Below are 14,398 nucleotides of genomic sequence, written 5' to 3'. Positions count from 1 at the left end.
CCCAGTACCACTTGCTGAGAAGACGGTTCTCTACCAACTGATTCTGGCATCCCTGCTAAAATCCAGCTGACCATAGTTTTATGAATTTATTTCTGGACTTTCAGGTCTGTTCTGTTGATCTGTATGTCTGTCCTCATGCCAGTACAAGGTCTTGATAAGCGTGCCTTTGTAGCAAGTTTTTACTTTTTCTTTTTAGGATTGCTGCCACTATTCTGTATTGTTTCCACTATTAAATGCATTGCAATTCCCTGTGAACTTTAGAATCAGCTTGTCAATTTTTGCAAAAAAGTCAGGCAGAATTCTGCCAGTGATTGTGCTAAATCTATAGATCAGTTTAGGGAGTAAAACCACCTTAACAGTTTCAAGTCTTCAGATCTATGAACCCTTTATTTAGTTTTCCATTTATTTAGATCTTCTTTAACTTCTTTCAGCAATGTTTGATAGTTTTTGAGGTCTAAGTTCTATACTTCTTTTGTTAAATTTATTCCTGAGTATATGCTCTTTTGTTAAATTTATTCCTGAGTATATGCTAACATGAATGAAATGGTTTCCTTAATTTCATTTTCAGATTGGCTCTTGATTTTTTTAACAATGTGAAGTTAGAAATGTGACTATCTCTAAGAGTTGTCATGTCCACAGATTAAAAGCAAAGCAATCTTCCAGAAGAAGCACACTTTTTCCTGGTACTGGGCACCATGAAAAATTTCTTCCCTTTGTCCTCTGAAGGTGATTCTGTGTAATGGGACAATACTGTACCTTTAGCAGTAGCTCCCAACAATAAATATAACACCCAAGACAAAACTCTGAATCAAAATCATGTGAGAAGCCTTTTAAAACATATAGATGTTCTGATTCCATCCTAAATAAGGATTTAGGCAAGAGAGGTGGAATGTGAATTTTTAAAATTTTTAGCTCTGGGTAATTTCGATGTCCATGATCGATTTATAACTACACTTGGTGATTCAGAAATCTACAATTTCTATGACTATTTCTACAATCATAATTACTATGCAGTCTGTCATATGAACATGAAAAAATTATCTAAAAGCACCAAATGTTTAAAAAATTGGAAGTACCTTAAGCAATTGCAATTACATTTTCTTACTTACTGGGTGATTTGCTGAGGCTCATCTTCTCCACAGGTTTTGCTAGCTTGGGTTTCTTGATAAAGGTTCCACCAGGCTTATTAAATGGTTGCATCATTTTTCTCTTTATTCCTCTTGCAGCGGCAACTGTCACATTGGTGGGTTTGTTTTGATAGTCAACAACAATTCCAGGTCTATGAATGCTTCCAAAATCACTCATATGCTGCAAATTTGTGAAATCAAGAAGTATTAGCATAGTATCCAAAGATAAAGTAGGAATTCACACAAAGTTTACATGTTCTCTAGCTAGTAATTTTCACCTGAAAATTCCCCAGAATGTACCTAATTTTACATGTCCACTCTGAATAAACACATTGAAAAGCTTTGTCAATTATAACATGAACTCAAATCCAGTAAATTAGTAGTTTTACTTCCAGTAGAACAAATATGGATATTTCCTACCTATTTTTTTAATTGTACCATTCAAAATTACTTGAGATCATGAACAACATATGTGCCTGTCAGAATATTACCACTTGTACAACTCTCTGACAACTCCTCTTCAGAGTTCCTAATTGATGTTTTCCCATGAAAAGACCTTAAAAGACATCTTTATTTCACTAAAACCTGGCTTTAAAACTAAGATGCATAAAGAAGACCATATTTGAAGTCTGAAGTAAAAAAGATCCAGAAATCATTTAGGATTTCTCCCTGTTGAAAAAGGGAATGAGAAGGCGAGATGGAACATTAGTATGAAATAGGAGAGTTAAAGCATAACCATGCATCAACTTCCAGGACACACTTCAGATAAAGAATTACATCTGACGTTCCATTCACATCCTTACCTAGAGAAACATATTTTGACCCAGAAGCCCAAGAAGCGAAAGTTTACAGACGAAGAGTCATGCAACCAAACGACTCTTGTGTCCCTTCCTCTTCTCTTGTCATTAACAGAATCCACTACACCAAGAGGCCACATGTCCACAGAAATTTATTCTGCTAATCTTACTTTTACAAGATAAAGATTGAGGAGTAATCTGAAGAGAAGGATCCAATGGGAATTGTACAAGTGAAGATTAAAAAAGAAAGTCCTGTTGGTTCATCTAGTTCATTAATAGGAGAAAGAAAGAAAAGTCCATTCAGACTAGAATGGTGAACACAACGTACAGGAATGCCTGTTTTTCTATTGTGGAAAACAAAATTAATATATGAAGTCTCATTAAGAAAAAAAATCATTTGCCTAAAGTAATAAACAGCATGGAAAATGTTAAGTGTTTTTCAAATTTTCAAACTGGAATTGATTTTCAACTTCAAAACCCAAAGCCTATTGCCCCAACAATTTTCAATTAACCTATAGTCACTAATTATGGTGGAAAAGCAACATATTAGTTGCTTACATTTATATATTATGCTTAGGAATCCCTAGCTAACCTGTATAACCTTGAATAGATTAGTGTTACCAGGTAATTTATAGTCACATTAGAAATATCTTCATTAATTATCCATTAAAGGTGCAATGCATTTTACATAAGTAAAGGGTAACTGTTATAAATGCAAAATTTCTACACAAAAATGACAAACTACACTCATGTACCAAAGGCTAATGAACAGTTAAAAACGTGTGCCCTACTACATTTTTTTTTATCAGAAGTACTTTACTCTGCAAAGAGAATATTAAGAGTAACTGATTTTAAAAAGACAAAAAAAACTTCTTACATTAAAGTAAAAACACAGTATCCTTCATATGACCAAACTACAAAACTCCACAATCTACATACACTTACTAAGTAAAATTTCATGTCAGTCAAGTTATCTAAGAACATAAATCATTATGTTTATACTATATCCTGAAATAAAACACTTGAAGACTAGTATATTTACTCATGCTAGCAATGATTTACAAAATATTACTTCCTAGGAAGGAGCCAGAGACATGTTTATACAGGTAGGAACTCATTTCTCAATAGTAAAAACTAGTGACACAAGGGAAAACAGAACACCCAGCAATAGGACATATTGCAAGAGAGTGAGTTAGTAATTATAGTGACCGCAAATCATTCTACAACCTATTAAACTTATCAACTTCTTCACCATGTAAACATGGCTAACCTACCCTCATCTATCACCAACTTTTAGTCCCTTGTGTTTATTGTGAAATATGGAGCTCTGAAGAAATTCTATGTGCTAGAGTTAGCAGCAAAGTATAAACATTTTATCATACATTGCACCTTTAACCTACTCAAAAACTCCAAAGGGTTCAGTTACCTTTTACAATAATCCAAGAACTGTCCCACCAGCAAAACTGCTAGTGTTTACAAGGAAAAATGCAACTCCTTTTAACCCCTTTTAGACCAAAACCTAATATCCTCACCTTTTTAATAAAGGGAGATTTGGCAAAACTTATGAACAATCATCTCACACTGCCACTTAATTTTCTGAAGTGCTGAAAAAACTTTTATAGGCAACCTAAAAATTATGCTTATGATTGAGCTTTTGCTTCAAAATACACTGGGATGAACAGTGTTTATTCTAGATGAAAACCATGGTCTTGAAAGGGTTTAAAAGAGTGACTAGTGAAAAGAATCTGAAAAGATTCTGTTGTACTTACTCCTCGGCCTCGGCCTCTGCCTGTTGATGGTCCTCCAAAAGCATCATAGTTTCTGCTTCCAAACGTACTTTCAGGATAAGCAGGCGTTCCTCTCCCCCGAGAGCCTACAGGTGCAGGCTTCATATGGGGTGAAGAAAAACTGCTGTAGGAAGAGTAATTCTCTCTTCCTCTGTCCTCCATAAACCCAGGCCTCAATTTTGAACGGGAGTAAGGTGCTTCCCAGCTAGACCCGCCCTGGTTTCTACCTCCGAAAGAGTCAAGGCTATTCCGGTAGGAGCTCTCAAATCGACCACCATAACTACCTCCGAAGCGGCTTTGTTCGGGTTCATTAAAACCATAGCCAGATCTGTACAGATCTCGCCCACCCAGAGAAGACCTGGAGTCGTAAGACTCATAAGGTCCAAACCTGGAAAAGTTGCACAGTGAGGGAAAAAACAAAAGTAAGCTTACTAATGTTAGACAATTCAAAAGACAAATTATCAGATGACATTTATCAACTAAAATTCATTTATACCATACTGGTTTGCACAGTTCTACTTTTATTCACACCTGATTAGGGCTGGGCAGTTCAACATGAGACCAGATAGAAAGCTATCTGAGTCAATTTTTAAGTATGAATTGAGTTAAGTAAACCTTAGGTTAAAAATCTGCTTTGTAGCAGCTTTTCTATTTTATTAAAATGATTTGTCTGTCAGTATTTAAGCCCAGCCCTAGTCTTGGAAAAAGTCATTTACTATAGTTCACAAGCTACTCAAACTTTCTTTGAATCCATCCCTAGTATTGGAAAATACCAAATATTTACAATATTTTGGCTTTCAATAGGGACAAAAATTGAAGACTACACCGATATAAGCTATTTGTGACACAAAAGAGATCCTTTTGCACCCCCAATAATCTATATCACAAAACTGCTTCATTGTGTCTATAGCAGTTAAAATTTGGAGAATTATCTCTGGTTATGAAATTTGATATCCTGCCCAACTTTGGGTAAGGTCAATAATCAATCCTCAGTCACTTTCCACTTGTAGAGACTAGCAAATCTAACAAATCTAGAAGGATAAGGACATAAAATAGAACATAAAAGTAAAAGACCACCAGCATATACCCTCTGCACATAAATTATCAAGGCAGATGAGAAAGAATACATTTTAAGTCTTCAATTATTTAAAAAATTCTTTCCTGGCAGGAAATTATCACATAAAACTACTCTAAAAAGGGGAGCACACAGTCTCCTCAAGGTCTTAATAGAGTCAACAGAAGAAACAAATCATCTTACTTCTCACAAATCCAAAGCATGGATTACAAAAGTTGCTTGGTATCTTACAACATAATTTCATAAAGGCCCACAATTACAAATGAGATAAACAATAACATCTACATAGTTTATGCACAATACATTTACAATGCAATATAGCAATAACGGATATATTAAAACATTTATTTAAATGTGTTACATTATTTCAATTATTTACAGATCACTAAGTAGAATTACTATTTACTTCTGAATCCTGGTAACCATATAAAAATTACTCCTCTTTCCAACTCTTTTTAAAACATCTATCACATATGCAAAATTGTTGCATCTGTTCATCTTTTTTATTTTCCACTACTATAAACCATAGCGGCATATTCAAAGCAGAAAGAAGAAAAGTAAAGCATCATTCAGTCCATCCTTAAGGAATCCAGATCCTTCAACTTATGAAGAAGGAGGATAGTTTCAAATGTTACCTAACTAGTTATATTTAGTAGAAATATCTGTGCCTGTACCCTCTTTGCCTGAAATGTGGTCAATGCTAAAGCCTATGCTAGTTCAACTAGTGTTGAGCTTTACACAGTATCAACAGTGAAATATAAAAACAATCTGAACTCTAGTGCATTAAAATAAACGAAGGTATAGTATTCTTGGCTTTGATACAATGCTCCTGGCTTAGAGCACAGTGTTTTTGGTATAAGTAGTATCTGCCAATAAATAACCTAGACATGAACCTAAAGAATGTTTTACTATTACAATATGCTCTTACAATTTACTCTAAAATTAAAATTAAAAAAGTAACTATCTTACATGTTTCTCAGAAACTGAATGCTGCTAGACTGGTTCAGTTAAACCATTCCAGTCAAAAACTGATTTGCTGCTTTATAGAACACCCCACCTTAGAAAAGATACTTTTAAAACTCATAAATAAAATAACTTCACAAATAATATTTCCAATAACATTTTTATATCATTTGTTCAGAACATTCTGAATGATAAGGAGTTAAAAGTAAAAGAAGTTTAAAAAAATTCACTAACGAAGACAGAAAATCTTACTCTATCGTACTGAAATGAAAATAGCTACTTAAAGTTTTCCTAAAATAATGTCTGTCAGTGGCCCTGAGATAATTTTTAGAACCATTAATTAACACCTTTAAACATTTAAGGTGATTATTCAATACCAAATAGTGAAGTTCAAGTATCATAACATGCCTAAGGAATACTTAAATTAAAATATCCAGAATCTTATAGTCATCTAATTATTTGGCCAAGTGATTAAGCAATTTACCTGCTACCCCCACCACCACCACTGTGATTGTCCATGCCATATGACTGGTTTAGGTAGGAGTCCATGGATCTTTGACCCCCATAGGATCCATGGCCATAGTCACGGTCCATCCCTATAAAGAGTTTAAAAAGAAAAAAAAATTAAAAGATGCTCACCTTTACTGGCACCCAAAAGAAGAATTTTTAGATAAATATCCTTGAATGTCAGACCTCCATAAGATCCGGGGCCATAATCACGATCCATTCCTAAAACAGAGTTAATAACAAAAGGTCAGTAAGATATACCATACTCTTTGGGAATCTTTGCATATCTTTGCATAAAACACAAGATGTATCAGTTATCTGAGATAATTCATCAATAACATTTAAGCTAAACTCACACTAGACATGGAAGAAAAAAACTCAGAGGATAAACTACTGAAAAATCAGATTTGCTAAGAAAACTTAATTTTTCAAAAAAAATTATCCAAAAAATAGACAAAAATTATCAACTAAAAAGTTCTATGTTAGAATTATTTTCAGTTTAGCCAGTATTTAATTGATTAGAATATTCCTTTAAGATTCTATCTTAGGAATGACACCGTATGTAATCAATAATAAATAATTCCTACTCATAGGAAAGTCAGCTTTTAATAATGCCAATAAGACAAATTTTTGTTTGAAGTACAGTTTTTGTATCTAACTCCTCAAAATGTCTAAAAATCCAGGAGCTGCCACATTTTCAACTAGCTTAATTTCAAGTTCATATACTAACTGAAAAAGATATTTTAAAAACTAAAATCACGGAGTAGGGGACCAATCTGTGGTACTATGTCTGTAAATAATAACAACAAACATTTAAATTCTCAAATACTCTGAATAAAGGGAATGAATGTGAACTCTAGCAATGCAAAACACTAAAAAAATTTCTAATATATTAAGAGTACTAAGTATATTTTATGACACTGCAATTCTACCTATATCCCAACCGCTAACATGAAAAATACAAGAGGTAATAAAATGAATTTACTACGATTATAAAAAGTGAAAAGTTTTTTAATCCATTTAGAATGTGTCCTATAAAGTCCTTTAAAATCCTTTATTACCACCGTCCCCAAATTTTATGCACTAATAAATACAACAGTATACATAGAGCAAATACCTTCATTTATATTTTTTAAACACTAAATTTTAATTACAATCACTTAAATATTTCTGATCCTAACAACAACAACAATAATAATGACAACAGCAACAACTTCACAAAAATACCACTCAGAATCTTGCAACTTTAAAGCTGGAGGCAATCTAAAAGGATAAAATTCAATCTTATTTTATAGATTAGGGAGCTAAAATCCAAAAAGATGAAATGATTTTCCCAAAGTTCAGTAAGTATCCACCCTTCTAGTTTTATGCTATAGCTTTTACGTGAAATGCTCTCCTCTAAAACCCCAAATATCTGCTTCTTGAAATCTCATCTTTTAAAGTCCATTTCAAACACTAACCCTTCCAAGAACACTTTTTTTTTTTTTAAGATTTTATTTATTTATCAGAGAGAGAGAGGGAGAGAGCGAGCACAGGCAGACAGAATGGCAGGCAGAGGCAGAGGGAGAAGCAGGCTCCCTGCTGAGCAAGGAGCCGAATGTGGGACTCGATCCCAGGATGCTGGGATCATGACCTGAGCCAAAGGCAGCTGCTTAACCAACTAAGCCACCCAGGTGTCCCATCCAAGAACACTTTTAATGATACTGTCTCAGTTAATTATCATCTCTTTCTTCTAAATAGCTACAAGTCTGTAGCTCTTATATGGTGCTTATGATACTCTGCCTTACATTCTGCAACTTGTGGCCCCATCTTAAATGTACAACAGTCTTGTGGTCAGGGCCTGGTTTTTATTAATCCTCTTATATATTCCAGAGCCACAGTTCTCAAGGAATAATCTGTTCACCATTGGGAGTTGCCAGCGACCTTTCAGAGATCCACAAGATCAAACTCCAGGGCACTTTTGGGATCCATAAGATCAAACTATTTTCATAAAGAATACTGCAACATCATTTGCCTTTTTCACAGGTTCACATTTGCACTGAAGAAGCAAAAGCACTGGTGGGTAAATCTGCTGGTGCCACAGCACAAATCAAGGCAGTGGCACCAAACTATACTAGCAGCCACTGCAGTCCTCAACAATGCACACTTGCAGTAAAAAATAATAAAAAAAGAACTGCCATCTCCATTTACAAATGTTCCTGATGAACCAGTAAGAAGTATCAATTTTATTAAATTGTAACCTTTGAGTACACTTTCTTTCTGATATTATTCTCTGTAGTGAGATAAGAAGTAAACATAAAGAAAGCAAATTTGCTGCACACCAAAGTATCACAGTTTACTCCAGGAAAAGCCATCATGCAAGTGCTTGCTTAACTGAATTAGCCACCTTACAAGGAAGACAATTTTTATTAGAATGACAGATCAACACTCAAAAACTAAGGTTGTCAGACTTGAGCATTTGGCAGACATTTTCTCAAAAATGAACAAAGTAAAACTCAATTCAAGGAAAACAAGTATCAGTACGTGCTGCCAATAAAATTTGAGCTTTCAAATGGAATTTAGAATTTTATAAAACTTGTATGTACCAATATGCATAACAGAGCACAAAAAGTTCATCAATATGCAAAAAGTACTAATGAGCTCTTTAACATTGTTCTTTTCACACTAAGACTGCCTACGATATATGTAATTTACATTTACGGCTCACCTCAATTCCAACTGTCTACACTACAAGTGCTCAATGTGGCCAGTGGACCATTTTAGAAAAAACAGTTCTAGACTAATAAAATAGTCAATTATTTGTGTTTAGAGTTGGTAACGTATGTTCATACTCTCTCAGATAGAGGGCAATTTTGAAATTAATAAAAATTTCAAAGTTAAAAGCCTTTTTCTAAGCCTCATACTAAAAATAATCTTAAGGGGTGGGGTAGGTGGCACAGTAGGTTAAACATCCAATTCTTGGTTTCACCTCAGGTCATGATCTCAAGATCATGAGAATAAACAGAAAGGGAGGAAAAGTGGAAGTAGGAAAACTAGTTAGGAGGCTGCTGCAGTAATGTAAGGGAGATGCTTGTGGCCTGTAGCAGGATGCTACAGGTGGCCAAGGTGGCTCTCCACTCAGCGCAGAATCTGCTTGGGATTCTGTCTCTCTCTCTCTCTCCCTGCCCCTCTTCACTGTTTGCATCCTCTCTCTCTAAACAAACAAATAAATAAATAAAAGCTTTAAAAAATAAATAATAAGAAGAAGAATCTTAAGAGTTAGGTTCAGTTAGGTACATAAAGTAAAAAGTCTTATATTTTATTATTTCTGCTAGTTTCAATTTTGAGATCACAGAGGCTGCATTTGGATACTAAATCCTTGCTTTTTTATTTCAACATGGAGTCATAAATTACTAATATTTACTGAACACCCACATTTTGCCAGGCATCATGAAATACACAAAAATTAAGAGAGCTATCTTATTTATACAGCGATGACTTTGGCTTATTGTTCATAGTACTGTTATCATTCAATTAATTAAAAAGAGAAGAAGGAAAAGTCTTTGTACTCTATGTAATCTATAAGATGACTGCTTATATATAAACAATATTCTTCCAGGTTGCCAAATGAACTTAAAAATCACTTTAAAACTAAAACTGTTAAGAATATAACATTATATCTTTACTATCAATATTAAATGAAACTAATTCACTCAAAAATAAAACAGACCTAATGTTTTAATTAAATCTATTCCACTGTGGGCACCTTGGTGGCTCAGTTGATTAAGCCTCTGCCTTCTGCTCAGGTCATGATCCTGAAGTCCCAGGATCTAGTCCCACATCAGGCTCCCAGCACCGCAGGGAGTCTGCTTCTCCCTCTGATCTTCTCCCCTCTCAGGCTCTCTCTTACTCTCTCAAATAAATAAATAAATAAAATCTTTAAAAAAAAAAAAAAAAACTATTCCATTGTTTTGATCACTCTGTCATACAAATAAGCTCAACAAATGTTACAACTCAGTTACAATTAAATCACAAGGAAGTCCCTGAGGAGTATAACAGGAAAAAATATCTGACTTAGGATCAAAAGACTTAGAGTTGTATGACACTAAGTCTTCAATGGGACCACTTTTCATCAAAATCCACACTACGGGCATCCTGCTACAGGCCACAAGCATCTCCCTTACATTACTGCAGCAGCCTCCTAACTAGTTTTCCTACTTCCACTTTTCCTCCCTTTCTTTTTATTCTGAAGAAAACAGCCAAAATAATTCTGTTAAAGTCTAAGTTTAAATCATATTCAATGCTTAGTAACTTCTAGTGACTTCCCATCTTACTCAAAGTAAAAGCCAAGGCCTTAAATAATCTGTAAGGCCCTATACAGTGGCTCTGAACCAAGGACAATTTTGCCCTCCAGGGGAGAGACATCTGACAATGCCTGAAAGCACTTTTGGTTGTCAAAACTGAAGGGTGGGTGCTGCTCACATCTAGTGCAAAAGCTAAGGATACAGCTAAACAGTCTAAAATGCACAAGACATCCCCCATAAACAGAGAATTATCTAGTCAAAAATGTCAATACTGCTGAAGTTGAGAAATCTTGCCCTATATAATCCAGCCCATCACTTCTTAACTTCATCATCTGCTATTCCAAACCCTTACCACTCCACTCCAGGTATACTAGGCCCCTTGCTGTCCCTAGAAATATAATAAATATACATCCATTTTGGCACCTACTGCTCTCTCTGCCTGGCACATTCTTCTCTGTAACTGTACCTCTCAATCCCTCCATTCTTTCAAGTCTTTATTTCCTACTCTCTCTCTTAGATATAAACAAATTATCTTTGATTTTCCAATGCCTTTGGCTCAAATCTCACTACTCTAACCTTGTCTTAAGAATGTTTGGCAAGTATCATATGCTCTAGTCAAAACATTCTTAAGTCTAGGGTAGGAGAGCCTGGGTGGCTCTTGGGTAAGCATCCAGGTCTTGATCTCAGGATCATGAGTTTAAGCCTCATGCTGGGCTCCACACTGGGCATGGAGCCTACTTAGAAAAAACAAAACAAAAAACAAAATACTATTCTTAAGTCTCTCTGAACCATAATGCACTCAACTCTACCTTTATTCCTGCTTTCCCTCTATCTGGAATGCTCTCTCTTTTTTGTCACCTATTTATATAAGAAGTTATTATGAAGCAGGAAAGAAACATGGAAACACTGGAAATAAAACTTCCTTCTAAGAAATGATATGGAGGAAATTTGGAACTTGACATATTTTCCAGTACCTTTTACTTCATCTCAGTCACTGAAAAATACAATGCTAACAATTAATTGTATCGTTGGCTTCATTTGGTAACTACACAACTTTTATTTTTTAAAGTCTACAGCATTCTCCTCTAGACAGCCCCATGGATTGCATCCTCACCTCCTCAAATCTGTGCTCAAATGTCACCTCCATAATAAGTCCTTCCCCAACACATATACACACACACACACAACCAAACCACCACCACTACCACCCCTCCCCTCTGTCATTTTTCTCCTAAACAATTATTACCATCTAACATACAACATATGTTACTTCTTTATCTTGTTTACTTTCCATTTCACCATACTAGATTGCATGCTCCCTCCAAGAGCAAAAATATGGGCTCCTAAAATAGTATCTGATACACAGCATTCACTCAAGAAATATTTGTTAAATGAAGTCAAATTATGTCTCTGAAAATAAGTTCCTCATTTGTAAAATGTAGATAACCTAGACCTCAAAATAATTGTCAAAAACAATCTTTAACCAGCACTGCATTCCAAAATCATTCAGAGTACTTTTTTATAACATGCATAACCAGGGACCACTTGTCTAAAACTAAGATTCAAGAGGACTAGGCTTTGACCTGAACAGATATACTTTGAAAAACCTCTCCAGAGGAATCTAACAATCACAATGTTGGAACTTCTATTAAGAGAAAAAAATGAAAATCGTAACATTAGTAAGACATGAATCCAAAAAGATGTATGTACCCCTATGTTCACTACAGCTTTATTTACAATAGCTAAGATATGGAAACAACCTAAGGCCCCCCTGAAGAATGACTAGATAAAGAAGATGGGTACACATATACAATGAACAAGACTCAAGCCATAAAAAGGAATGGAATCTTACTATCTGCAACAACATTAATGAACCTTGAGAGCATTATGCTAAGTGAAATAAGTTACAAAGAAAAACAAAGACTGTATGATTTCACATGTATGTGGAATCTAAACAAACAAAACAAACAAAAACAAGCTTATTGATATAAAGAACAAACTGGTAGTTATAAAGAGGAGGATGGATTGGGCAAAGGGAATCAAGAGGTACAAATATTCAGCTATAAAAAAGTAAGTTACAGGGATATTACGTACATAGCATGATGACTGTACATTAAGAGAACAAACTTCTGGCCTGGTATGATTCTGCATTTCAAAGTCCTACATTTAGACAGTAAGTCCCAACTCTTTGGTAAACACTACTAGAAAATGAAGCCTTCTATCTTTCCAAATATCTCTCTTTGGTAAAAGTATTAGTCCTACTCATTCCAGTTTAAAATCTTGGACCCATTTTTATTCGTCCTTCTCAATTTTCTACTCACTACTAGTCAGCTTACAAGTTCTCTAATTTTCTCTAGAAACATCTTAATATTTTAAAAAATTATTATTGTCGGGTGCCTGGGTGACTCTGTCAGTTAAGCATCTGCCTTTGACTCAGGTCATTGTCCTGAGGTTCTGGGATCTAACTCCAACTCAGGCTCCCTGCTCAGTGGGGAGTCTGCTTCTCCCTCTCCTTCTGCCCCTCTCCCCTACTTGTGCTCTCTCCCTCAAGTAAATAAATAAAATCTTTAAATAAAAAATTAATTTTGTCATCTCCCAAGTTCAGGGTCTTTAAATCTTAACAACCAAATTTATGAAATGTTTTTTAGCTAATTTTCTGTTTTAGTTTTTTTTTAAGGTTTTATTTTTAAGTAATCTCTACACCAAATGTGGGGCTTGAACCTACAATCCATGAGCAAGAGTCACATGCTCTACTGACTGACTGAACCAGCCAAGCACTCCTAACTTTCCAGTTTTCAACCTACCTAAGTATGGATACAAATTAAACTTCCTTTGCTAATATTATTATGTCACTCTCCTATTCAAAACGGCACCTGAGTGGCTTAGTGGGCTAAGCGTCTGCTTTCAACTTGAGTCCTGATCTCTGGGTCCTGGGATGGAGCCCCCTCCCAATCCAGTGGGTTCCCAACTCAGTGGGGGAGTCTGCTTCTCCCTCTCCTTTTACCTCTCCCCCGACTTGTGCATACTCTCTCTCTCACTCAAATGAATAAATAAAATCTTTAAAAAAACAAAAAACAAAGAAAGAAACTATATTCTTCAGGGGAGCTTGACCAGTTCAGTTGGTAGAGGGTTTAACTCCTGATCTCGGGGCTGTAAGTTCCAGCCCCAGGCTAGATGTAGAAATTACTTAAAAATAAAAGTTAAAAAAACAAAACAAAACAAAACTATATTCTCCAGCATTCAATACATCCCAACCCCTTCCCATATCTTGAGCCTTTCTAGCTCACATCAAGTATAAAGTTTCTCTAAACTCTTAGAGATGATACAAAGAAATTAATTGGATAGTAATTATTTTCACAAAATGGCACAGCTTTATTTAGGAATACATTTGCTTCAGTTTTATTTAATGAATATATTATATTCTGTACAACAGTTGAATTTTCCATTTTCTGGCAATCAGGATATTTACTTCCACTCTCGGGTCCTTTTTTAACCTCACTGAATTGTTCCACATTCTTTTATGTTATCATCCTGACTGGCAGAGTCTTAACTTTAATAACTATCAAAATAACATCCAATTGTATTCTGCATACCTCTTCTGATTTTATCTAGTTCTGTAGTCACAATTCTAACTCAAAGTCACACTCAATTCACATTCAAGTCAATAAATAATCAGGCTTCTTTATGTGCTCCTCTAGACAGCTCTTTATATACTAACACATTCTGACACACTAAAGCAAATGACCTCAAAAACAAGGTCAAAATGCATTACATTAGAAGGAATGTAAAACCAAGCCAATAATCTACTTAATCTACATTATTCAATACCAAAGCCTCTCCCTCGGCAAAAATAACTCAG

At 35.0% G+C, this 14,398-nt stretch overlaps 1 protein-coding gene across 3 annotated transcripts in view; it reads right to left on the bottom strand.

The window, feature by feature from the left end:
• ZNF326 (zinc finger protein 326) overlaps positions 1–14,398 on the bottom strand; it is a 37,920-nt gene that overhangs the window by 20,656 nt on the left and 2,866 nt on the right. For 2 of the 3 annotated variants that reach the window (XM_059134999.1, XM_059135000.1), the window contains exons 3-6: positions 6,443–6,478; positions 6,234–6,345; positions 3,694–4,099; positions 1,110–1,308 (exon numbers count right to left, since the gene is read on the bottom strand). In XM_059134999.1, the coding sequence (XP_058990982.1) occupies positions 1,110–1,308; positions 3,694–4,099; positions 6,234–6,345; positions 6,443–6,478 (753 nt within the window). The remainder of the gene's footprint in view (positions 1–1,109; positions 1,309–3,693; positions 4,100–6,233; positions 6,346–6,442; positions 6,479–14,398) is intronic. The other variant, XM_059135001.1, reaches the window with a different exon arrangement.

The sequence above is a fragment of the Mustela lutreola genome, chromosome 10 (genome assembly GCF_030435805.1).
Source record: "Mustela lutreola isolate mMusLut2 chromosome 10, mMusLut2.pri, whole genome shotgun sequence".
NCBI classification, from domain to species: domain Eukaryota; kingdom Metazoa; phylum Chordata; class Mammalia; order Carnivora; family Mustelidae; genus Mustela; species Mustela lutreola.
This window is presented reverse-complemented; position numbering and strand designations above follow the sequence as displayed.